We start from the raw sequence: 27,714 nt of genomic DNA on the forward strand, positions 1-27,714 counted from the left end.
AGGGGTTGGGTTAAATGTGGAAGACACATTTCAGTTGAATACGTTCAGGTTTACAACTGACCAGGTATCCTCATTTCCCTTCATGGTTTCCACTCCATCCAAGGGTAGCTCTCAGTAATGAGGGTGTCAACAACATCTGATGATGTCAGACAGGACAGGGGCTTATAAGTGATCAAGAGAATTAGCTCGTGTGTTGATACTTAGGCTATTTATCCAGATATAAGTCATTCAGCGTACACCTGTCCTGTCAACACTTTACACACACACACGGTGGACTGGCGAGACAACACTATTCAAAAGGGGAGGTGAGTGAGTACTGCCTGTGAAAAATGCAAAAAAATGTGTGATCAATAATTTAAGATAACTGCCATCAATTGCTATTGATTGCTGCCTTCACTGGCATCATAACATTCACCTGACAGAATTAGCTTTTTCAATTAATTTCACCAAGGAATTGAGTACTACTCTAGCTTTGCCCGATGCTGTGTGTGTGTGCGCGCGCATCTTTGTGTGCGTACGTGCCTGTGACTGTGTGTTGTTTTATTTAAATGTGTGTTTGTGTGTTGTATATTTAAATGTGTGTGTGTGTTGTTTATTTAAATGTACGTGCGCGTGTGCCTTCATGTTGTTTCCTGAGTTTTCTGTGTAAATGTATGGGTGTGTGGGTTTTCTTGTTCTGGGTATACAGACAGGATGACCAGTCTAGAGGAGGTTCCCTTTAAGAGCCCTCTGGGGCCACTACAGGAGCTGGGGCCCCTGGGAGGAGAGATAGAGCTGGTTACGGCCCCAGAGTTCACCATACCAGACCACCTCCAAATACTACAAGACACTGAGGTTAGTTACATGGCTATGGCAGGCTATGTGATATTGTTTTGTGATAATGCTGGCAGGTACCCTAGATATTGGGGCTTGGGTCTCCCCAATGGCGCAGCGGTCTAAGGCGTGATTAATAATAATAATAATATATGCCATTTAGCTGACGCTTTTATCCAAAGCGACTTACAGTCATGTGTGCATACATTCTACATATGGGTGGTCCCGGGAATTGAACCCACTACCCTGGCGTTACAAGCGCCATGCTCTACCAACTGAGCCACAGAAGGACCACGGACCCTGGTTCGATTTCAGGCTGTATCACAACCGGCCGAAATTGGGAGTCCCATAGGGTGGCACACAATTTGCCCAGTGTCGTTCGGGTTCGGGTTTTGCCGGGGTAGGCTGTAATTGTAAATAAGAATTTGTTCTTACCTGAGTTGCCTAGTTAAATCAATAAAAATAAATCAATAAAAAATATTATAGTTGGGCCAGCAACTGAAGTGCAGGGTTCGATTGCCGAGTCCAACAAAAACATATTTGGTGGGATTCTAGGTAGCCTATTTTTTATTTTTTTTTATCCTGCCATTGTACCTTTTGAGCAAGACACTTAAACTGAGAACAATGGATAAAAAAAAAAGTGTTCTTCTTCAGTATGAGTTCACCTTAGAGAACTGGGTGATGTCTGCGCTCCATGGAGGATGCTACAGACCCTGGGATGCCCCGCCCCCATCCTGTCCTCCGTACTGGCTCATGTTCTCCAGTCCCCAGGAGAGTCGCTCGGCCAGCAGGTGTTTTTGTGTTCTTCTTTTATCTCTTTTATTCTCTAAAATAATTAAATGTTTAATCACACGAATTTAGCCTGGGTCCCAGATTTGTTTGTGCTGTCTTAATTTCTATCGTTTTACTGTAAAGTGTGTTGTAGTTTTAAATGCACTGTAAATAAAGTTTGATTTTATTTAAGGTGGAACAGTGATCTGCGGGGCTCTGCCCTCCGACCAAGGAGCCACAGCCTAAGCTCTGTGGACACACGTCACCTTAACCACCACCCTCAACCCCACCCCCACCACCGCTGCCAGCATAGCCACCGAAAAATCAAGTTAATGGTCTCCGACTCGGAAGACGAAGCTGGCTACTCAGAAGACGACGAGGGCTCCTCCACTGAAGATAACGCCTCAGACTCAAAGACACAACGTGGAGCCTATCACGTTGGCGAACGGCCTCGGTCGCAAAGCTCTGCACCAAAACACCCATTATCCAGAGTCAAAGACCACCATCTTGGATCTTCAGGCTCTTCCTTGGCTCATCACCACTCTAACCAGCCTTCCACTGGTGGCGAACGGCCTCGGTCGCAAAGCTCTGCACCAAAACACCCATTATCCAGAGTCAAAGACCACCATCTTGGATCTTCAGGCTCTTCCTTGGCTCATCACCACTCTAACCAGCCTTCCACTGGAGGTCGAGGCTACCAAGGTCGCAACAGGAGGGCCAACTCTTCCTCCGTCCTGGACAGCAGGAGGCAAGGGTCATTCACCGGGCTCAAACAGGAGCAGGGGCGTACCATCAGCCCACTTTGCCATGGTCAGGCCAGCAGTCCCCAGTGCCATGGTCAGGCTAGCAGTCCCCAGTGCCATGGTCAGGCTAGCAGTCCCCAGTGCCATGGTCAGGCTAGCAGTCCCCAGTGCCATGGTCAGGCTAGCAGTCCCCAGTGCCATAGCGATCAGAGGCCCTGCAGGAAGGATTTCAGAAGCCAGCAGCAGGTGTCATCGTCCTCTGGCCTGGAAGAGTCTTTTGTGCGGGCCGGTAGCCCTCAGTGCCATGGTCAGGCCAGCAGTCCCCAGTGCCATGGTCAGGCCAGCAGTCCCCAGTGCCATGGTCAGGCCAGCAGTCCCCAGTGCCATGGTCAGGCTAGCAGTCCCCAGTGCCATGGCGATCAGAAGCACTATAGCAGAAAGAGGCAGGGTTCTTTGTGGTCAACGGGAAGAAAAAACTCTGTGACCCCACAACGACCCTCTTCAGCTGGCCCTGAAATCAAGAACAACAGGCAGACTGTAAGTATAGCCTATTCCCAGGTCTGTGTGGCTAGTGTTGTTGTTATGTCAAAACATGACATCCCTCTGCTCTGTGATAGACTGGACAGACACAGACACCTTATACGGTTGTATTAGGGGATAGGATCAATTCCATTTCAATTACACCTTGGGCTACATTTGACATTTTAGCAGACGTTCTTATCCAGATCAACTTAGTTGGTTATCAACATACATGTAACACATCACACTTATAGTAAGTACTTTCCCCCTCAATAAAATAGTTAACATCAGTCAGTGCTATTATGGAAAGACAAGTGTGAGTGTTTTGTTTTGTTGGTCAATTCAGGAAGTAAACTAAAACCCAACCCAGGCTACTTAACCTTACTCTAGACTGTCACTATTCTTCCTTTTAGACTCTGCGTCCGCGTAGCTCACACGGCATTGGCTGTGACTCATCTGCAGAGTTGCTGACGGCCCTAAGTCAGGAAGAGAGAGAGCTACTGGAGGCCATCACTGAGCAGGGCTACCCTCTACACACTGCCATCCTGGCTTTGCAGAAGACTGGCCACCGCAACCCACAACAGGTAGTTTTACTTACCCATCCTGTGACATGACGACAACCCCAGTGGTCTTGGGGAGGGGGGCAGTCTTGAGGTCAGAGAGTAATCAGATGGTTGAATTCCAGGGCTGACAGGAAAAATCTTGGCGGTGCCACCTACCTATTGCCCTATTGCGGTCCTACCTACCTACCTACCTACCTACCTACCTACCTACCTACCTACCTACCTACCTACCTGCCTGCCTGCCTGCCTGTTGCCCCATTGCGGTCCCACCCACCTGCCCACCCACCCACCCACCCACCTGCCTGCCCACCTATTGCCCCATTGCGGTCCCACTGCACCTACCTACCCACCTATTGCGGTCCCACCCACCCACCTACCCACCCACCTACCCACCCACCCACCTACCCATTGCCCTATTGCGGTCCCACCCACCCACCTACCTACCTGCCTACCCACCTACCCACCTACCTACCTACCTACCTACCTACCTACCTATTGCCCTATTGCGGTCCTACCTACCTACCTATTGCCCTATTGCGGTCCTACCTACCTACCAACCTACCTATTGCCCTATTGCGGTGCCACCTACCCATCCACCTACCTACCCGCCTACCCACCTACCTACACACCTACCCACCCACCTACCTACCTACCCATCCACCTACCTACCCACCTACCTACCCACCCACCCACCCACCCACCCACCCACCTACCTACCCACCTACCTACCTACCCACCCACCCACCTACCTACCCACATACCTACCTACCTACCTACCTACCTACCTACCTACCTACCTACCCACATACCTACCTATTGCCCTATTGCGGTGCCACCTACCCACCCACCTACCTACACACCTACCCACCCACCCACCTACCTACCCATCCACCTACCTACCTACCTACCTACCTACCTACCTACCTACCTACCTACCTACCTACCTACCCACCCACCTACCCACATACCTACCTGTTGCCCTATTGCGGTGCCACCTACCCACCCACCCACCTACCCACCTACCTACCTATTGCCCTACTGCGGTGCCACCTACCTACCCATTCACCCACCTGCCCACCTACCCACCTACCTACCTACCTACCTACCCACCACCTGCCCACCTACCTGGCCATTGCATACCCACCTCCCTGCCTGCCTGCCCACCTGCCCACCTACCTGCCCACCCACCTACCTATTGCCCATTGCGGTCCCACCTACCTACCTACCTACCTACACCCACCCCTACCCACCTACCTACCTACCCACCACCTACCCACCCACCCACCTGCCTATTGGCGGTCCCACCTACCTACCTGCCCACCTGCCTTGCGGTCCCACCTACCTACCCCCTACCTACCTACCTACCTACCTACCCTACCCACCTACCTACCTACCTACCTATTGCCCTATTGCGGTCCCACCCACCCACCCACCTACCTACCCGCCTATTGCCCACCGGTCCCACCTACCTACCCATTGCCCTACCGGTCCTACCTACCTACCAACCTACCTATTGCCCTACTGCGGTGCCACCTACCCCATCCACCTACCTACCCGCCTACCCACCTACCTACACACTTACCCACCCACCTACCTACCTACCCATCCACCTACCTACCCACCTACCTACCCACCCACCCACCCACCCACCCACCCACCTACCTGCCTACCCACCTACCCACCCACCCACCTACCTGCCCACCTACCCACCCACCTACCTACCTACCTACCCTATTGCGGTTGCCTACCTACCACCTACCCACATACCTACCTACCTGCCCCTACCCACCACCCACCCACCCACCCACCTACCCACACCTACCCACCCACCCACCTACCTACCCATCCACCTACCTACCTACCTACCCCTTTATACCACCTACCTACCCCCACCCACCTACCCACCCACCTACCTACCTGTTGCCCCTATACCCGGTGCCACCTACCTACCCACCCACCTGCCTACCTGCCTACCTACCTGCCTGCCTGCCCCACTGCCTGGTGCCACCCACCTGCCCATTCCCTGCCTACCTACCTGCCACCTGCCTGCCTACCTACCCCACCCACCCATGCCTACCTATTGCCCACCCCCCCCCCATTCACCTACCTGCCTACCTACCTGTGCCACCCACCCACCCATTCCCCACCTACCTGCCATCATGCGGTGCCTGCCTGCCTACCCACCTACCCATACCTACCTACTACCTACCCACCTACCTACCTACCTACCCATTGCCCTACCTACCCACCTGCCCACCCACCTGCCTACCTGCCCCCACCCACCCACCTACCCACCTACCTACCCACCTATTGCCCCTATCGGTGCCACCTGCCTACCACCTACCTACCCTACCTAATGCCCCTATCACCTGCCACCCTGCCTACCTACCTACCTACCCCTATTGCGGTGCCACCTACCTGCCTACCTATCCTACACCCTACCTGCGGTGCCACCTACCTACCCTACCTACCTGCCTGCCTACCTATTGCAGTGCCACCTGCCACCTACCTGCCCCACCCACCTACCCACCTACCTGTACATGCCCTGTTGCAGTGCCACCTGCCCACCCACCCACCTACCCACCTACCTACCTATTGCCCTGTTGCGGTGCCACCTACCTACCTACCTATTGCCCATTGCCCACCCTGCCTACCCATTCACCCACCCACCTACCTACCTACCTACCTACCTACTGCGGTGCCACCTGCCACCTACCCATTCACCCACCCACCTACCTACCTACCTGCCTGCCCACCCCCCACCTACCTACCTACCCACCTGCACCACCTGCCTACCTACCTACCCCTATGCGGTGCCACCTACCTACCCTACCTACCCCTACCTTGCCCTATGCCACCTACCTACCCACCACCCACCTATTGCCCTATTGCGGTGCCACCTACCTACCTACCTAATGCCCTATTGCGGTGCCACCTACCTACCTACCTATTGCCCTATTGCGGTGCCACCTACCTACCTACCTATTACCCTATCATGCGGTGCCACCTACCTACCTACCTATTACCATTGCGGTGCCACCTACCTACCTACCTATTACCTATTGCGGTGCCACCTACCTACCTACCTACCTACCTACCTACCTACCTACCCACGTCCTATTGCGGTGCCACCTACCTACCTACCTATTGCCCTATTGCGGTGCCACCTACCTACCTACCTAATGCCCTATTGCGGTGCCACCTACCTACCTACCTAATGCCCTATTGCGGTGCCACCTACCTACCTACGTAATGCCCTATTGCGGTGCCACCTACCTACCAACCTAATGCCCTATTGCGGTGCCACCTACCTACCCACCTAATGCCCTATTGCGGTGCCACCTACCTACCTACCTACCTAATGCCCTATTGCGGTGCCACCTACCTACCTACCTAATGCCCTATTGCGGTGCCACCTACCTACCTACCTAATGCCCTATTGCGGTGCCACCTGCCTACCTACCTATTGCCGTATTGCGGTGCCACCTACCTACCTACCTACCTACCTTTTGCCGTATTGCGGTGCCACCTGCCTACCTATTGCCGTATTGCGGTGCCACCTGCCTACCTACCTATTGCCGTATTGCGGTGCCACCTGCCTACCTATTGCCCTATTGCAGTGCCACCTGCCTACCTATTGCCCTATTGCGGTGCCACCTGCCAACCTATTGCCCTATTGCGGTGCCACCTGCCTACCTATTGCCCTATTGCGGTGCCACCTGCCTACCTACCTAATGCCCTATTGCGGTGCCACCTGCCTACCTACCTACCTACATATTGCCCTATTGCGGTGCCACCTGCCTACCTACCTACCTACATATTGCCCTATTGCGGTGCCACCTGCCTACCTACCTACCTACATATTGCCGTATTGCGGTGCCACCTGCCTACCTACCTACCTACCTACCTATTGCTCTATTGCGGTGCCACCTGCCTACCTACCTACCTACATATTGCCCTATTGCGGTGCCACCTGCCTACCTACCTACCTACATATTGCCGAATTGCGGTGCCACCTGCCTACCTACCTACCTATTGCCTACCTGCCACCTGCCTACCTACATATTGCCTATTGCGGTGCCACCTGCCTACCTACCTACCTACCTATTGCTCTATTGCGGTGCCACCTGCCTACCTACCTACCTACCTATTGCCTATTGCGGTGCCACCTGCCTACCTTGCCTCCTGTTGCTCCTACCCACCTGCCTACCTACCTACCTACCTTGCCTATTGCCCTATTGCGGTGCCACCTGCCTACCTACCTACCTACATATTGCCGTATTGCGGTGCCACCTGCCTACCTACCTACCTACATATTGCCGTATTGCGGTGCCACCTGCCTACCTACCTACCTACCTATTGCCCTATTGCGGTGCCACCTGCCTACCTACCTACCTACATATTGCCGTATTGCGGTGCCACCTGCCTACCTACCTACCTACCTATTGCCCTATTGCGGTGCCACCTGCCTACCTACCTACCTACATATTGCCGTATTGCGGTGCCACCTGCCTACCTACATATTGCCCTATTGCGGTGCCACCTGCCTACCTACCTACCTACATATTGCCGTATTGCGGTGCCACCTGCCTACCTACCTACCTACATATTGCCGTATTGCGGTGCCACCTGCCTACCTACCTACCTACCTATTGCCCTATTGCGGTGCCACCTGCCTACCTACCTACCTACATATTGCCGTATTGCGGTGCCACCTGCCTACCTACCTACCTACCTATTGCCCTATTGCGGTGCCACCTGCCTACCTACCTACCTACATATTGCCGTATTGCGGTGCCACCTGCCTACCTACCTACCTACATATTGCCCTATTGCGGTGCCACCTGCCTACCTACCTACCTACATATTGCCGTATTGCGGTGCCACCTGCCTACCTACCTACCTACCTATTGCCCTATTGCGGTGCCACCTGCCTACCTACCTACCTACATATTGCCGTATTGCGGTGCCACCTGCCTACCTACCTACCTACATATTGCCCTATTGCGGTGCCACCTGCCTACCTACCTACCTACATATTGCCGTATTGCGGTGCCACCTGCCTACCTACCTACCTACATATTGCCCTATTGCGGTGCCACCTGCCTACCTACCTACCTACATATTGCCGTATTGCGGTGCCACCTGCCTACCTACCTACCTACCTATTGCCCTATTGCGGTGCCACCTGCCTACCTACCTACCTACATATTGCCGTCTATTGCGGTGCCACCTGCCTACCTACCTACCTACATATTGCCCTATTGCGGTGCCACCTGCCTACCTACCTACCTACATATTGCCGTATTGCGGTGCCACCTGCCTACCTACCTACCTATTGCCCTATTGCCACCTGCCTACCTACCTACCTACATATTGCTCTATTGCGGTGCCACCTGCCTACCTACCTACCTACATATTGCCCTATTGCGGTGCCACCTGCCTACCTACCTACCTACATATTGCTCTATTGCGGTGCCACCTGCCTACCTACCTACCTACATATTGCCCTATTGCGGTGCCACCTGCCTACCTACCTACCTACATATTGCATTTAACACAGAGATCTAAATAGATTTAACAAGACCATGTTTTTATATTGTACTTGTTCACCACCTACCTCATATTGCATCTCTGAGGTCCACCTGCCTTTCCTTCTATCCTGAGTTGCCTGGTTGCCAGTGACCGTGCTGTGTGCGCTGGGCTACCTAAGAGGCTAGGTGGAGGAGGCCATGGAGATGTTCCAAACTAGATTTAGAGCAAGACCATGTTTTTATATTGTACTTGTTCACCACTTGTGTCATATTCATCTCTGAGGTCCTGTTTTCCTTCACAGATCCTGAGTTACCTGGTTGCCAGTGACCGTCTGTGTGCGCTGGGCTACGAAGAGGCTCAGGTGGAGGAGGCCATGGAGATGTTCCAGAACTGTGAGAGCAAGGTGAGCTTGTCAATACGTAGAGCAAGGTGAGCTTGTCAATACGTAGAGCAAGGTGAGCTTGTCAATACGTAGAGCAAGGTGAGCTTGTCAATACGTAGAGCAAGGTGAGCTTGTCAATACGTAGAGCAAGGTGAGCTTGTCAATACGTAGAGAAAAGGTGAGCTTGTCAATACGTAGAACAAGGTGAGCTTGTCAATACGTAGAGCAAGGTGAGCTTGTCAAGGTGACGTAGAGCAAGGTGAGCTTGTCAATACGTAGAACAAGGTGAGCTTGTCAATACGTAGAGCAAGGTGAGCTTGTCAATACGTAGAGCAAGGTGAGCTTGTCAATACGTAGAGCAAGGTGAGCTTGTCAATACGTAGAGCAAGGTGAGCTTGTCAATACGTAGAGCAAGGTGAGCTTGTCAATGTCAATACGTAGAGCAAGGTGAGCTTGTCAATACGTAGAGCAAGGTGAGCTTGTCAATACGTTGTCAATACGAGCAAGGTGAGCTTGTCAATACGTAGAGAACAAGGTGAGCTTGTCAATACGTAGAGCAAGGTGAGCTTGTCAATACGTAGAACAAGGTGAGCTTGTCAATACGTAGAGCAAGGTGAGCTTGTCAATACGTAGAGCAAGGTGAGCTTGTCAATACGTAGAACAAGGTGAGCTTGTCAATACGTAGAACAAGGTGAGCTTGTCAATACGTAGAACAAGGTGAGCTTGTCAATACGTAGAACAAGGTGAGCTTGTCAATACGTAGAGCAAGGTGAGCTTGTCAATACGTAGAACAAGGTGAGCTTGTCAATACGTAGAGCAAGGTGAGCTTGTCAATACGTAGAGCAAGGTGAGCTTGTCAATACGTAGAGCAAGGTGAGCTTGTCAATACGTAGAGCAAGGTGAGCTTGTCAATACGTAGAGCAAGGTGAGCTTGTCACTACGTAGAGCAAGGTGAGCTTGTCACGTAGAGCAAGGTGAGCTTGTCAATACGTAGAGCAAGGTGAGCTTGTCAATACGTAGAACAAGGTGAGCTTGTCAATACGTAGAGCAAGGTGAGCTTGTCAATACGTAGAGCAAGGTGAGCTTGTCAATACGTAGAGCAAGGTGAGCTTGTCAATACGTAGAGCAAGGTGAGCTTGTCAATACGTAGAGCAAGGTGAGCTTGTCAATACGTAGAACAAGGTGAGCTTGTCAATACGTAGAGCAAGGTGAGCTTGTCAATACGTAGAGCAAGGTGAGCTTGTCAATACGTAGAGCAAGGTGAGCTTGTCAATACGTAGAACAAGGTGAGCTTGTCAATACGTAGAGCAAGGTGAGCTTGTCAATACGTAGAGCAAGGTGAGCTTGTCAATACGTAGAACAAGGTGAGCTTGTCAATACGTAGAACAAGGTGAGCTTGTCAATACGTAGAGCAAGGTGAGCTTGTCAATACGTAGAACAAGGTGAGCTTGTCAATACGTAGAACAAGGTGAGCTTGTCAATACGTAGAGCAAGGTGAGCTTGTCAATACGTAGAACAAGGTGAGCTTGTCAATACGTAGAACAAGGTGAGCTTGTCAATACGTAGAACAAGGTGAGCTTGTCAATACGTAGAGCAAGGTGAGCTTGTCAATACGTAGAGCAAGGTGAGCTTGTCAATACGTAGAGCAAGGTGAGCTTGTCAATACGTAGAACAAGGTGAGCTTGTCAATACGTAGAGCAAGGTGAGCTTGTCAATACGTAGAGCAAGGTGAGCTTGTCAATACGTAGAGCAAGGTGAGCTTGTCAATACGTAGAGCAAGGTGAGCTTGTCAATACGTAGAGCAAGGTGAGCTTGTCAATACGTAGAGCAAGGTGAGCTTGTCAATACGTAGAGCAAGGTGAGCTTGTCAATACGTAGAGCAAGGTGAGCTTGTCAATACGTAGAGCAAGGTGAGCTTGTCAATACGTAGAGCAAGGTGAGCTTGTCAATACGTAGAGCAAGGTGAGCTTGTCAATACGTAGAGCAAGGTGAGCTTGTCAATACGTAGAGCAAGGTGAGCTTGTCAATACGTAGAGCAAGGTGAGCTTGTCAATACGTAGAGCAAGGTGAGCTTGTCAATACGTAGAACAAGGTGAGCTTGTCAATACGTAGAGCAAGGTGAGCTTGTCAATACGTAGAACAAGGTGAGCTTGTCAATACGTAGAGCAAGGTGAGCTTGTCAATACGTAGAGCAAGGTGAGCTTGTCAATACGTAGAACAAGGTGAGCTTGTCAATACGTAGAGCAAGGTGAGCTTGTCAATACGTAGAGCAAGGTGAGCTTGTCAATACGTAGAGCAAGGTGAGCTTGTCAATACGTAGAGCAAGGTGAGCTTGTCAATACGTAGAGAGCAAGGTGAGCTTGTCAATACGTAGAGCAAGGTGAGCTTGTCAATACGTAGAGCAAGGTGAGCTTGTCAATACGTAGAGCAAGGTGAGCTTGTCAATACGTAGAGCAAGGTGAGCTTGTCAATACGTAGAGCAAGGTGAGCTTGTCAATACGTAGAGCAAGGTGAGCTTGTCAATACGTAGAGCAAGGTGAGCTTGTCAATACGTAGAGCAAGGTGAGCTTGTCAATACGTAGAGCAAGGTGAGCTTGTCAATACGTAGAGCAAGGTGAGCTTGTCAATACGTAGAGCAAGGTGAGCTTGTCAATACGTAGAGCAAGGTGAGCTTGTCAATACGTAGAGCAAGGTGAGCTTGTCAATACGTAGAGCAAGGTGAGCTTGTCAATACGTAGAACAAGGTGAGCTTGTCAATACGTAGAACAAGGTGAGCTTGTCAATACGTAGAACAAGGTGAGCTTGTCAATACGTAGAACAAGGTGAGCTTGTCAATACGTAGAACAAGGTGAGCTTGTCAATACGTAGAACGTGAGAACAAGGTGAGCTTGTCAATACGTAGAACAAGGTGAGCTTGTCAATACGTAGAACAAGGTGAGCTTGTCAATACGTAGAACAAGGTGAGCTTGTCAATACGTAGAACAAGGTGAGCTTGTCAATACGTAGAACAAGGTGAGCTTGTCAATACGTAGAACAAGGTGAGCTTGTCAATACGTAGAACAAGGTGAGCTTGTCAATACGTAGAACAAGGTGAGCTTGTCAATACGTAGAACAAGGTGAGCTTGTCAATACGTAGAGCAAGGTGAGCTTGTCAATACGTAGAGCAAGTGAGCTTGTCAATACGTAGAGCAAGGTGAGCTTGTCAATACGTAGAGCAAGGTGAGCTTGTCAATACGTAGAGCAAGGTGAGCTTGTCAATACGTAGAGCAAGGTGAGCTTGTCAATGACGTCAGAGCAAGGTGAGCTTGTCAATACGTAGAGCAAGGTGAGCTTGTCAATACGTAGAACAAGGTGAGCTTGTCAATACGTAGAGCAAGGTGAGCTTGTCAATACGTAGAACAAGGTGAGCTTGTCAATACGTAGAACAAGGTGAGCTTGTCAATACGTAGAACAAGGTGAGCTTGTCAATACGTAGAACAAGGTGAGCTTGTCAATACGTAGAGCAAGGTGAGCTTGTCAATACGTAGAGCAAGGTGAGCTTGTCAATACGTAGAGCAAGGTGAGCTTGTCAATACGTAGAACAAGGTGAGCTTGTCAATACGTAGAACAAGGTGAGCTTGTCAATACGTAGAACAAGGTGAGCTTGTCAATACGTAGAGCAAGGTGAGCTTGTCAATACGTAGAGCAAGGTGAGCTTGTCAATACGTAGAGCAAGGTGAGCTTGTCAATACGTAGAGCAAGGTGAGCTTGTCAATACGTAGAGCAAGGTGAGCTTGTCAATACGTAGAGCAAGGTGAGCTTGTCAATACGTAGAGCAAGGTGAGCTTGTCAATACGAGCAAGGTGAGCTTGTCAATACGTAGAGCAAGGTGAGCTTGTCAATATGTAGAACAAGGTGAGCTTGTCAATACGTAGAGCAAGGTGAGCTTGTCAATACGTAGAACAAGGTGAGCTTGTCAATACGTAGAGCTAGGTGAGCTTGTCAATACGTAGAACAAGGTGAGCTTGTCAATACGTAGAACAAGGTGAGCTTGTCAATACGTAGAGCAAGGTGAGCTTGTCAATACGTAGAGCAAGGTGAGCTTGTCAATACGTAGAACAAGGTGAGCTTGTCAATACGTAGAGCAAGGTGAGCTTGTCAATACGTAGAGCTAGGTGAGCTTGTCAATATGTAGAACAAGGTGAGCTTGTCAATACGTAGAGCTAGGTGAGCTTGTCAATATGTAGAACAAGGTGAGCTTGTCAATACGTAGAACAAGGTGAGCTTGTCAATACGTAGAACAAGGTGAGCTTGTCAAAACATATTCTATATATTCTAAATGATTGAATTTGAATTCCATTTCTGTTGCTGCTAATATCACTCCATAATATCAAAGCAACTGCAATTTTTTGCTGTGAAAGTAATGGGCCAGGTTTCCCTGACACAGACGAAGGGCTCTATTTATTATTTTTTTATTATTTTTTTACCTTTATTTGACTAGACAGGTCAGTTAAGAATAAATTCTTATTTTCAATGACAGCCTTTACAAAATTGTATTTTGTCACATGCTCTGAATACCGTGAAATGCTTATTTTACAAGCCCTTAACCAACAATGCTTAAAGAAGTTTTAAGAAAAATAAGTGTTAAGTACAAAATTTGAAATAAAAGTAACAAATAATTAAACAGCAATAGTACAATAACAATAGCGAGGCTTTATACAGTCGTGGCCAAAAGTTTTGAGAATGACACAAATATTAATTTTCACAAAGTTTGCTGCTTCAGTGTCTTTAGATATTTTTGGCAGATGTTACTATGGAAACTGAAGTATAATTACAAGCGTTTCATAAGTGTCAAAGGCTTTTATTGACAATTACATGAAGTTGATGCAAAGAGTCAATATTTGCAGTGTTTTCAAGACCTCTGCAATCTGCCCTGGCATGCTGTCAATTAACTTCTGGGCCATACTGATGGCAGCCCATTCCTGCATAATGCTTGGAGTTTTTCAGAGTTTGTGCGTTTCTGTTTGTCCACCCGCCTCCTGAAGATTGACCACAAGTTCTCAATGGGATTAAGGTCTGGGGAGTTTCCTGGCCATGGACACAAAATATCGATGTTTTGTTCCCCGAGCCACTTAGTTATCACTTTTGCCTTATGGCAAGGTGCTCCATCATGCTGGAAAAGGCATTGTTCGTTCTTTAAGAGGAGCCTCTTAAAGAAGAAGTTACAGGTCTGTGAGAGCCAGAAATCTTGCTTGTTTGTAGGTGACCAAATACTTATTTTCCACCATAATTTGCAAATAAATTCATTAAAAATCCTACAATGTGATTTTCTGGATTTTTTTTCTCATTTTGTCTGTCATAGTTGAAGTGTACCTATGATGAAAATTACAGGCCTCTATCATCTTTTTAAGTGGGAGAACTTGCACAATTGGTGGCTGAATAAATACTTTTTTGCACCAATGTACATGTAGGTAGAGATATTAAAGTCACTTTTGCATAGATAATAACAGAGAGTAGCAGCCGCGTAAAGGGGGTGGGGGGGCAATGCACATTAGATGCACATTAGATGTACAGGAGTCTTATGGCTTGTGGGTAGAAGCTGTTTAGAAGCCTCTTGGACCTAGACTTGGCACTCTGGTACAGCTTGCTGTGCTGTAGCAGAGAGAACAGTCTATGACTAGAGTGGCTGGAGTCTTTGACAATTTTTAGGGCCTTCCTCTGACACCGCCTAGTATAGAGGTCCGGGATAGCAGGAAGCTTGGCCCCAGTGATGTACTGGGCCGTTCGCACTACCCTCTGTAGTGCCTTGGTGCAGTTGTAGAACCTTTTGAGGATCTGAGGACCCATGCCAAATCGTTTCAGTCTCCTGAGGAGGAATAGGTTTTGTTGTGCCCTCTTCATGGCTGTCTTTGTGTGTTTGGACCATGATAGTTTGTTGGTGATGTGGACACCAAGGAACTTGAAGCTCTCAACCTGCTCCACTACAGCCCTGTCGATAAAAATGGGGATGTGCTCTGTCCTCCTTTTCCTGTAGTCCACAATCATCTCCTTAGTCTTGATCACGTTGAGGGAGAGGTTGTTGTCCTGGCACCACATGGCCAGGTCTCTGACCTCCTCATTTAATGCTGTCTCGTCGTTGTTGGTGTCATCAAACTTAATGATGGTGTTGGAGTCTAGCCATACCTGGCCATGCATTCATGCGTGAACAGGGAGTACAGGAGGGGACTGAGCATGCACCCCTGAGGGGCCTCCATGTTGAGGATCAGCGTTGCAGATGTGTTGTTACCTACCCTTACCACCTGGGGGCGGCCCGTCAGGAAGTCCAGGATCCGGTTGCAGAGGGAGGTGTTTCATCCCAGGATCCTTAGGTTAGTGATGAGGTTTGAGGGTACTATGGTGTTGAACGCTGAGCTGTAGTCAATGAATAGCATTCTCACATAGGTGTTCCTTTTGTCCAGGTGTGAAAGGGCAGTGTGGAATGCAATATAGATTGCATCATCTGTGGATCTGTTGGGGCGGTATGCAAATTGGAGTGGGTCTAGGGTTTCTGGGATAATGGTGTTGATGTTAGCCATGACCAGCCTTTCTAAGCACTTCAGCGCTACAGATGTGAGTGATACGGGTTGGTAGTCATTTAGGCAGGTTACCTTAGTGTTCTTGGGCAAAGGGACAATGGTGGTCTGCTTAAAACATGTTGGTAGCCAGTGTAGTGAGTCAAATCTCAAATTTTGGTTCTTGTCAAGATTCTAGCCGCCGTACTTAGCACTAACTGAAGTTTATTTAGGGCTTTATCCAGGTAACCCAGAGAGTATAGCATTGTAGTAGTCTAATCTAAAAGTGATAATAGCATTGATTAGCTTTTCTGCATCAAAACATTTCAGGTTTTTGCAATGTTACGAAGATGGAAAAAAACTGCCCTTGAAATATTATTGATATGTTCGTTAAAATATAGATCAGGGTCCAGAGTAACGCTGAGGTCCTTCAAAGTTTTATTTGAAACGACTGCATAACCATCAAGATTAATTGTCAGATCAAACAGCAGATCTCTTTGTTTCTTGGAACCTAGAACTAACATCTCTGTTTTGTCCGAGTTTAAAAGTAAAACATTTGCCACCATCCACTTCCTTATGTCTGAAACACAGGCTTCCAGGGCAGGCAATTTTGGGGCTTCACCATGTTTCATCGAAATGCACAGCTGTGTGTCGTCCGAATAGCTGCGAAAGTTGACATTGTGTTTCCGAATGACATCACCATGTATAGTGAAGACAATAGTGCTCCTAAAACGGAACTTTGTCAGAAGACAAACCATCCACAGAGACAAACTGATAACTTTCTGACAGATAACATCTAAACCAGGCAAGAGCTTGTCCGTGTAGAGCAATTAAGGTTTCTAATCTCTCCAAAAGAATGTGGTGATTGATGGTATCAAAAGCAGCACTAAGGTCTAGGAGCATGAGGACAGATGCAGAGCCTCGGTCTGATGCCATTAAAAGGTAATTTACCACCTTCACGAGTGCCTTCTCAGTACTATGATGGGGTCTAAAACCAGACTGGAGCGTTTCGTATACATTGGTTGGCTTCAGGAAGGCAGTGAGTTGCTGTGCAACAGCTTTTTCAAAACATTTTGAGAGGAATGGGAGATTTGATATAGGCCAATAGTTTGAAAAAAGATCTGGGTCAAGGTTTGGCTTTTTCAGGAGAGGCTTTTATTACTTCCACTTTTAGTGAGTTTGGTACACATCCAGAGGACGGGGAGCCATTTATTATGTTCAACATATGAGGGCCAAGCACAGGAAGCAGCTCTTTCAGTAGTTTAGTTGGAATAGGGTTCAGTAGGCAGCTGGAAGGTTTAAAGGCCATGGTTATTTTCGTGAATGTGTCGAGAGATACAGGATTAAAAAACGTGAGTGTCTCCATTGCAGACTCAGGACAACTGAGTTTTTGAGAAATATTTAAATTCAAAGAGGAGTCCATAATTTGCATTCTAATGATCATGATCTTTCTGTCGAAGAAGTTCATGAATATATCACTGCTGAATTGAAAGCTATTCTCTCTTGGGGAATGCTGCTTTTTAGTTAGCTTTGAGACAGTATCAAAAAATACATGTTGGATTGTTTTTACCCTCCATCAGGTTGGAAAAGTAGGCTGATCGAGCAGCAGTGAGGGCTCTTCGATATTGCACGGAACTGTCTTTCCAAGCTAGTCAGAAGACTTCCATTTTGGTGGAGCGCAATTTCCAGTCCAATTTTTTGGAAGCTTGCTTCAGTGCTCGGGTATTTTCTGTATAGGAGGGAGGTAATTTCTTTTGACAAATGTTTTTTGTTTTTAGAAGTGCGACCGCATCTAGGGTATTATGCAAGGTTGGATTCAGATACTCTGTTAGGGGATTAACAGATTTTTGTACTCCGAAGTCCTTGGGTAGGTGGTGGAAGTCTGGAACGTCATCTCGGGAATCTTAGTGTTGTCTGAGAATTTATAGCTCAGCTTTTGATAATCCTTGGTTGGGGTCTGAGCAGATTATTTGTTGCGATTGCAAACATAAGAAGATGGCGGTCCAGGATTATGAGGAAAAACATTTATATGGACAATATCTCAAAACTAGATCCAGTGTTATGACTGTGTTAATGCGTAGCTACGGAGACATGTTGGACGAAACCCACTGAGTCAGTGGTGACGCCGAAAGCCTTTTGGAGTGGGTCTGTGGAATTTTCCATGTGAAAATTGAAGTCACCAAAAAGGTTAATATTATCTAATATTTACTACAAGATCCAATCGGAATTCAAAGTGATTAAATATGCTAAATAGATTTCATGACTAGAAGCTTAAAAGATTAAAGTCTTTTTTTTTTTGTCAATTGAAATTTTCTTTCAGAAATATTAGCTACACCTCCGACTGCGGGATGCATAGGGGATATGATCACTAGTGTAACCAGGAGGAGAGGCCTCATTAAACACAGTAAATTCATCAGGCTTAAGCCATGTTTCAGTCAGGCCAATCACATCAAGGTTATGGTCAGTGATTATGACTGACTATAACTACCTTGGCAGTGAGTGATCTAACGTTAAGTAGAAGTCAGGGATCTAACATTAATTTGTCCTATTTTGAAATGTGAGATATTATCACAATCTCTTTCAATAATGACAGGAAATGGAGGAGGTCTTTATTCCAGTGATATTTCTAAGGTTGTTAAGTTTTGACCAGCCTAGATCGAAGCACAGACACGGTCTCAATGGTGATAGCTGAGCTGACTACACTGACTGTGCTAGTGGTAGACTCCACTAAGCTGGCAGGCTGGCTAACAGCCTGCTGCCTGGACTGCACCCTATCTCATTGTGGAACTATAGGAGTTAGAGTCCTGTTTATGTTGATAAATAAGATGAGAAGGGCCCTTGAGCTTGGATGGAGTCCGTCAGTCCTGAGCAGGCCAGACTTGGTCCTGTTTGTGGGGGAATCCCAGAAAGAGGGCCAGTAATCTACACATTCTATCTTTTGGGAGGGTCAGAAAACAGTTTTCAACCAGCGATTGAGTTGTGAGAATGCTGTAGAGCTCATCACTCCCCCTAAACGGGAGGGGGCCAGAGACAATTACTTGATGCCAACACATCTTTCTTGTTGCGCTTGGTGACCTCTGACTGTTTCATCCAAACATTGTTGGTGTTGACGTGGATAACAATATCCCTGTACCATCAACACAGCCAGTTTTAGTCTCAGCCAACACCATCTTCAGATTAGCCTTTACGTTGGTAGCCTTGCCCCCTGGTTAACAATGTATGATATTTTTGTATTCTCATATTGCGGGCAATGGAGTTGTCAATGACTAGTGTTTTCAATTAGTCAGAGCTAGTGGTGGGAGGCTTCGGAGGCTCAGACCCCGTAGCTGGTGGAGTAGAGACCTCAGAGAGCTAGGGAGAAGGTATAATGTGACTTAGCTTTTTCTTATTTGGGGGGAGGTGTAGGGCGGAGGAGGTCCTGCCAGGGTTGCCAGGTCTAGCTAAAATTTCTGACCTAATGACCGCACAAACCCCGCCCAAAAGGCTTGAAAAGTAGCCCAATTTTTTTTTTTCACAGCAAGAGAGTTGCCAAATTTAGACGACAAAGCTTTTTTCCATAACATTATTGAGCCAATTATAGAAGGAATATCGTAGTAACTCGTAACGGCGTTAGAAGCAAAATGAGGTTATCCTCAAAATAATAATTATTGCGAGTTATGACATGAGAAAAGATAATTTGCCCTTATTAAACTCGCCAGATCAATTTGCCCTTATTAAACTCGCCAGATCAATTTGCCCTTATTAAACTCGCCAGATCAATTTGCCCTTATTAAACTCGCCAGATCAATTTGCCCTTATTAAACTCGCCAGATCAATTTGCCCTTATTAAACTCGCCAGATCAATTTGCCCTTATTAAACTCGCCAGATCAATTTGCCCTTATTAAACTCGCCAGATCATTTGCCCTTATTAAACTCGCCAGATCAATTTGCCCTTATTAAACTCGCCAGATCAATTTGCCCTTATTAAACTCGCCAGATCAATTGCCCTTATTAAACTCGCCAGATCAATTTGCCCTTATTAAACTCGCCAGATCAATTTGCCCTTATTAAACTCGCCAGATCATGTGCCCTTATTAAACTCGCCAGATCATTTGCCCTTATTAAACTCGCCAGATCAATTTGCCCTTATTAAACTCGCCAGATCAATTTGCCCTTATTAAACTCGCCAGATCATGTGCCCTTATTAAACTCGCCAGATCAATTTGCCCTTATTAAACTCGCCAGATCATTTGCCCTTATTAAACTCGCCAGATCAATTTGCCCTTATTAAACTCGCCAGATCAATTTGCCCTTATTAAACTCGCCAGATCATGTGCCCTTATTAAACTCGCCAGATCAATTTGCCCTTATTAAACTCGACAGATCACTTGCCCTTATTAAACTGCCAGATCATTTTGCCCTTATTAAACTTGCCAGATCATGTGCCCTTATTAAACTTGATCATGTGCCCTTATTAAACTCGCCAGATCAATTTGCCCTTATTAAACTCGCCAGATCATGTGCCCTTATTAAACTCGCCAGATCAATTTGCCCTTATAAACTCGCCAGATCATGTGCCCTTTTAAACCCTTTGCCCTTTTAAACTCGCCAGATCAATTTGCCCTTATTAAACTCGCCAGATCATTTGCCCTTATTAAACTTCATTTTCCTTATTAAACTCGCCAGATCAATTTGCCCTTATTAAACTCGCCAGATCAATTTGCCCTTATTAAACTCGCCAGATCATGTGCCCTTAGAAACTCAGATCATGTGCCCTTATTAAACTCGCCAGATCAATTTGCCCTTATTAAACTCACCAGATCAATTTTCCCTTATTAAACTCCCTTATTAAACTTTCATTTGCCCTTATTAAACTCTTTGCCCTTATTAAACTCACCAGATCATTTTGCCCTTATTAAACTCGACAGATCACTTGCCCTTATTAAACTCGCCAGATCAATTTGCCCTTATTAAACTCGACAGATCACTTGCCCTTATTAAACTCGCCAGATCAATTTGCCCTTATTAAACTCGCCAGATCAATTGCCCTTATTAAACTCGCCAGATCAATTTGCCCTTATTAAACTCGCCACATCAATTTGCCCTTATTAAACTCGCCAGATCAATTTGCCCTTATTAAACTCGCCAGATCAATTTGCCCTTATTAAACTCGCCAGATCATGTGCCCTTATTAAACTTGCAGATCATTGCCCTTATTAAACTCATGTGCGCCAGATCAATTTCACCAGATCAATTTGCCCTTATTAAACTCGCCAGATCAATTTGCCCTTATTAAACTCAGATCAATTTGCCCTTATTAAACTTGCCAGATCATGTGCCCTTATTAAACTCGAGATCATGTGCCCTTATTAAACTGCCCTTTATTAAACTCGCCAGATCAATTTGCCCTTATTAAACTCGCCAGATCATTTTCCATCAATGGAGGGCGATTTAACTCACTTGACTGCTATGATTAAACAATAAGGCACAGGTATATGGCCAATATACCACAGGCTTTGTAAATACATTTGATTGATTGATCCAGGCACTTTGCTAAGGGCTGTTCTTATGCATGACACAACACGGAGTGCCTGGATACAGCCGTGAGCCGTGGTATATTGGCCATATACTACAACCCCCCGGGGTGCCTTATCGCTATTATAAACTGGTTACCAATGTAATTAGAACAATAAGAAGTCATTTTTTTGTCATACCCCTGGTATATGGTCTCATATACCACAGCATTCAACCAATCAGCATTCAGGGCTTGAACCAGGTTTATAATTGTAAATAAATCCCCTTAGCGCATGTGCATAACTATATATATATATATATATATATATATATATATATATATATATATATATATATATATATATATATATCCAACAGAGTTTGAGTGATAAAAGTTGGACAGAGAAATTCAAAATCTCTGAAATATTTGCTATTTTCTGGCAATTGTGCTGTTATTATGTTCCAGATGGTAAGATTGCAAACCGTTATAAATGGCCCATTTGCAAGATGGACTTCTTATTTCAATAGGTTACAGATAAAACAAATCTGGGTTTATGATTTTATTTCAATTTTGCCATGGTTTGCTTAGATAAAGGCAGGGAACCTGTAGCCCCCGATAGGCCTCTACATCTCATTTCAGATAGCCTGCAGTGGCCTAGACAAGATTTAGGCTAGATGTGGACTGAAAAGATTTAGCAGCTTGCTTCGTTCAAATGAACATAATAATTTATTCAACATGAATCGCTAGGCTAGGCGATTGAAGTGCTTGCATTTCCCAATAGCCTGCTGGAATAGGCTACTGATGGGGTCATAATTTCAATCACTGAATAAAATATTAACTATATGTATATGAACTGAATATGCTTGTCAACAACAGCCAGTGTTTAAAAAATAATTCGTTTTTTACCTGTAGCCTAATCTGACTACTGTTACCTTCCGATCTAACGCGTTCTAACAACTGATCGGCAAATGTGATCAAGCTTTGATAACTTCCCATGTAATTAACTAAACATGCCATTAATTATTGCATAATAACACAAGGCTACAATAACAAACTGAAGTTATAGGCTATTTATTCAAGTGTTTTGCCAACTCAAGGTAGGCTACACAAATGGATTTGCAATGACTCCAGTGATATCTTCATTTCAATGTGTATTGTATCAAATGGTAGCCTACAATGGCATATAAATGAATAAGCTACTTGATGGCCAACGGAGGCAAGCAAATGTGTCATTCTCCACATTATTATTTAATGTCAGTTTCGTTCAGCACTTTTCCCCATAAAAAGAACCACGCGTGGGAGTTCCATAACTTCAATTTTAAAAATTCCACTCGGAAAGCACCCAAAACCCAAGAACGGAGCATAAATAAAACACTTCGCTTGATACCGTTTTCTTTAAGCAAAGTCAACATTAGAATGCTCTCTCAACACACACACACACACACACACACACACACATTCACCCCTCTATCTCCCCAACACTCACGCACTCTGCAACAGCCTGCCTCACTGCCTGACAGTCAGCAGCAGGTGACAGTGAATTATATATATTTTTAAAGAGAAATGACATGGCGGCCGCGGTGCAATTTAGAAATAACCCCAAAACCCGCAACCATCGACCAATACATTTTCACCAGCGACCTCGTTTTCTAAGCAGCTCAAATTCCAGGAAAACCACACTGGGTCCTGAAAATGTCTAGATAATGTGTTCGGGGTGAAACAGTTTAATAATTTAAAAAAACTAAGTGGCGTGTGAGGACAAAACTACCGTGGTCAACTTGTTAAATACAGAGTTTAATTAAATAGTTAAGAGGAAAAAGCATAGCGAATGTTTCGGCGGGATCGCAATTGTCAAATCCATACGGAAAGCAGACAGACATTGGCTGCCATGAGTCGCATTAACAGAAATCCCATATGCAGCCTTGTTTACACGTTTGAACACTGGAATGTGAGATGTGATCGATGACTCGATTAGGATGATATAAATCCTCATAATTTAATTTCATGATTTTTCAATTTGAGAATATTTATATAGCCTACACGGGGGCGGGCGGGTGGGTGTGGCTTCGTGACAATGACATAATAGCAGCTGCTCACCGATTTGATAGTTCCACATCCTACATCACAACATCCATTATGCAGGTGTCTGCTATCGCTTGATCCGATTCAATCTAGAAGCCTAAACTTGGTCTTGGACAAAAAGCACTTTCAATAGAAAAGGCTACTCTCCTCGATGTTATCTTCACAAATAATCCTGATAGGTATCAGTCTGGTGTTTTCTGTAATGACCTTAGTGATCACTGTTTTACAGCCTGTGTTCTCTAACGGCTGCTCAGTGAAAAGACCTGTCCTGATTTGTCATAGACACTTGCTAAACAGCTTTAATGAGCAAGCCTTCGTTCATGAACTGGCCTCTGTAAAAATGGTATAGAATCAGCTTGATCCCCTCTGTCGAAGACCCTTGGACCTTATTTTTTTATATTTACAGTGGTATTGATACCAAAAACGCCCCCATGAAGAAAATGAGAGGTAAAAGCAAGTTCAGCCCCTGGTTTGACCGTGATCTTGCAGAGTTACTCCACCTCAAGAATTACATTTGGCGAAAGGCTCGGCACACACATACTCAGAATGAGTATGAGAAATAATGAGAAATAAGGGCACTCAGGCTATCCGGAAGGCCAAAGTTAGTTACTTTAAGGAGCAGTTCTTTCTCTGTGGGTCCAACCCCAAGAAGTTCTGGAAAATGGTTAAAGACCTGGAGAATAAACCCTCCTCCTCACAGCTGCCCATGTCCCTTAATGTTGATGATGTGGTTGTTATTGACAAGAAGCACATGGCTGAGCCCTTTAATCACCACTTCATTAAGTCAGGATTCACATTTGACTCGGCCATGCCGCCTTGCCCATCCAAGATTTCCTCATCTCCACATCCCTTCTAATGTGACTATCCCCGATGCTCCTCCCTCTTTTTCCCCTGCCCCGCTACAAAGTTTCTCCCTGCAGGCAGTCACTGAGTCCGAGGGGCTAAAGGAGCTCCTCAAACTTGACCCCAAAAAACATCTTCTTTAAGGTTGCTGCCCCTATCGTTGCCAAGTCTATCTCCGACCTTTTAACCTGTCTCTCCTCTCTGGGGAGGTTCCCGTTGCTTGGAAGGCAGCCACAATTCATCCTTTATTCAAAGGGGGAGATCAAGCTGATCCTAATAGGCCTATTTCTATTTTGCCCTGTTTATCAAAAGTGTTGGAAAAACTTGTCAATAATCAACTGACTGGCTTTCTTGATGTCTATAGTATTCTCTCTGGTATGCAATCTGGTTTCTGCTCAGGTTATGGATGTGTCACTGCAACCTTAAAGGTCCTCAATGATGTCACCATGATTCTAATCGATGTTGTGCTGATATTTTTATTGACTTGGCCAAAGCTTTTAATAGTGTCTCTGAGGGGTCTTTGGCTGGTTTGCTAACTACCTCTCTCAAAGTGTGCAGTGTATAAAGTCAGAAAATCTGCTGTCTCAGCCACTGCCTGTCACCAAGGGAGTACCCCAAGAATCGATCCTAGGCCCCACGCTCTTCTCAATTTACATCAAAAACATAGCTCAGGCAGTAGGAAGCTCTCTCGTCCATTTATATGCAGATGATAAGAGTCTTATACTCGGTTGGCCCCTCCCTGGATTTTGTGTTAAATGCTGTACAACATCTCCTGCCATGTCACTGATGCGTCGTGAAACAGTGTTGTTTGATGAAGACATTGTCTGTATAGGTTTTTGGGGCCTTTTCCCCCAGCATCGTTCCAGCCATATCTGCGGTAGCAGGAAGAATGAAGTCTTCCACAGTAGTATGGGGCTTGCCTGTCCTAGCCACTCGGTAGCTCACCATATAAAACGCTTCTAGCTCCTTCTTATTAATGGCATCTGTTGCTTTTATACAGGTCTTACTACTCGGAACTCGTATTAATTCTCACTCAAACAACTCTTTCTAAATGTCTGGTTTCATTGAGTTGTGGAGATAGTACTTTTGCACATATAACACACTGTGGCTGAGGAAAGACACTGTTCCCAATATAAGTGAACCCCAAATAAATGTAGTTATCATCATATTTGCGCCTCTTCGACGATGGTCCAACATCCCTGTCTGTTGTTCGGTGCTTTCCTGGGTAAAGGGGCAGTATAGCTCTTGGACTGCATCAGATTCACAACTGTCAGTGTCCATGCTAGCTGGGCTAACAACAAATGTAGAATTACTGATGCTAGCATTGGATGTTCTCGTGGAAGCATAACAACTTGTGTCGTTGACAGGTGCAGGTGTAGTACTAGTAGCAGTGCTACCAGTAGAGCTGTTATGTGTCTCTATGGACGCGGGCCTTACCTTTTCATACATTTTCGAGTACACGGAACGAGCAGTAGCTATGTTTGGCTACACACGGACCATTAGTGAAATTCCCGCGAGAGATTAACGGTTAATGTGATTGGATGTTAATTATTTGACAACACTAGTTGGTTTTAATTTTATTTTGGGCAGTGAAACGAGGCTACTCAGGCGAGGGAGAAAAAAAACTCACGAAAATGTAAAAAAATAAATATATATATTATTTTTACAGTTAAAAATAAATGTGAATCACATTTTTATTTGGTGTACCCCCGACGACATTGTGAAACCCCAGTTTGAGAATACCTGCTCTATTGTAATCGCTCCTCTTTCACCCCAGCTGCCAAACTAACCCTGATTCAGATGACCATCCTACCCATGCTAGATTATGGAGACATAATTTATAGATCGGCAGGTTTCGGCCATCAGATTTGCCACCAATGCTCCTTATAGGACACATCACTGCACTCTAGACTCCTCTGTAAACCCGTCGCAAGACCCACTGGTTGATGCTTATCTATAAAAAAAGCCCTTAGGCCTCACTCTCCCCTATCTGAGATATCTACTGCAGATCTCATCCTCCACATACAACACCCGTTCTGCCAGTCACATTCTGTTAAAGGTCCCCAAAGCACACACGTCCCTGGCTCGCTCCTCCAAACACTCAAACTGGACAGTTTTATCTCCATCTCTTCATTCAAAGACTCAATCATGGACACTCTTACTGACAGTTGTGGCTGCTTTGCGTGAAGTATTGTATCCTCTACCTTCTTGCCCTTTGTGCTGTTGACTGTACCATGTAATGTGTTGTCTCTCTTGTTGTGATGTGTGTTTGATTTATTTTTAATCCCAGCCCCCGTCCCCAAAGGAGGCCTTTTGGTAGGCCTGTCATTGTGAATAAGAATTTGTTCTTAATAAGTGACTTGCCTCGTTAAAGGTTAAATAATCGTTCTTCCATTGAGGATCTTTATTGCAAGACTAGGGGAAACCAGCCCATAAATGCTAAATCTTGCAAACGTTAATGACATTTTGTTTAATACCACTCCATAATGAATTGTTATTCCAGGCTGGTGAATTCCTGCAGCTCCTGGCTCAGTTCAATGAGATGGGCTTCCAGCAGAGTGCCATCAAAGAGGTTCTACTGGTCCACGAGAACCACAGGGAGAGGGCCCTGGAGGATCTAATGACACAGCACAACTAATGGCTGTTCTACTGGTCCACGAGAACCACAGGGAGAGGGCCCTGGAGGATCTCATGGCTGTTCTACAAAGAGGTTCTACTTGTCCATGAGAACCAAAGGGAGTAGGCCCTAATGACACAGCACAACTAATGGCTATTATATAAGAGGTTCTACTGGTCCATGAGAACCACAGGGAGAGGGCCCTGGGGGATCTCATGGCTGATATACAAAGAGGTTCTACTGGTCCACGAGAACCACAGGGAGAGGGCCCTGGGGGATCTCATGACTGATATACAAGAGGTTCTACTGGTCCACGAGAACCACAGGGAGAGGGCCCTGGGGGATCTCATGACTGATATACAAGAGGTTCTACTGGTCCACGAGAACCACAGGGAGAGGGCCCTGGGGGATCTCATGACACAACGGAGGGCTCTATTTATTCCGTAATCACAGAAATGCTCAAATTGAGGGCAATGTTCCCACATTCACAGTAAACGCTGCAGATTGTCGGCTTAATAGGAAAATACAGTGAAATAATGCTTCAGTGATACAGATTAAATAGAGCCCATTATACCGCTGATAAATGTGCAGCAATATAGTTACCTTTTAATGGGTCATGTTCATTAGGGCACACTGTAGCAGAACATTTTGAAACACAAAATAAAAGTGTGTGGCAGTCCTTTTATGAACACAGCCATAGGGTTTTACTCCAGAGATATGATGGATTATTGATTTGCGAGTAAACATTTATTTTCACCCCACTGCCTTGACGTTTGTCACTTGCATTCACAATACTGTAAAAAACATTAAGACAACAGAAA

At 46.0% G+C, this 27,714-nt stretch overlaps 1 protein-coding gene across 2 annotated transcripts; it reads left to right on the top strand.

The window, feature by feature from the left end:
- Window positions 1-75: 75 nt before the first annotated feature.
- LOC127912123 (filaggrin-like) lies at window positions 76-27,599 on the top strand. 2 transcript variants are annotated; one of them, XM_052480923.1, is made up of 8 exons: window positions 76-305; window positions 689-834; window positions 1,468-1,604; window positions 1,778-2,864; window positions 3,260-3,430; window positions 9,246-9,347; window positions 26,780-26,919; window positions 27,128-27,599. In XM_052480923.1, exons 2-7 carry the CDS (start codon window positions 694-696, stop codon window positions 26,912-26,914), a joined length of 1,773 nt encoding a protein of 590 aa, XP_052336883.1. In that variant the 5' UTR covers window positions 76-305; window positions 689-693; the 3' UTR covers window positions 26,915-26,919; window positions 27,128-27,599. The 2 variants fall into 2 exon arrangements, with proteins under 2 accessions (XP_052336883.1, XP_052336885.1); XM_052480925.1 differs by having other exon boundaries at window positions 27,194-27,599.
- Window positions 27,600-27,714: the final 115 nt, after the last annotated feature.

Source organism: Oncorhynchus keta, chromosome 26 (genome assembly GCF_023373465.1).
Source record: "Oncorhynchus keta strain PuntledgeMale-10-30-2019 chromosome 26, Oket_V2, whole genome shotgun sequence".
Classification (NCBI taxonomy): Eukaryota; Metazoa; Chordata; class Actinopteri; order Salmoniformes; family Salmonidae; genus Oncorhynchus; species Oncorhynchus keta.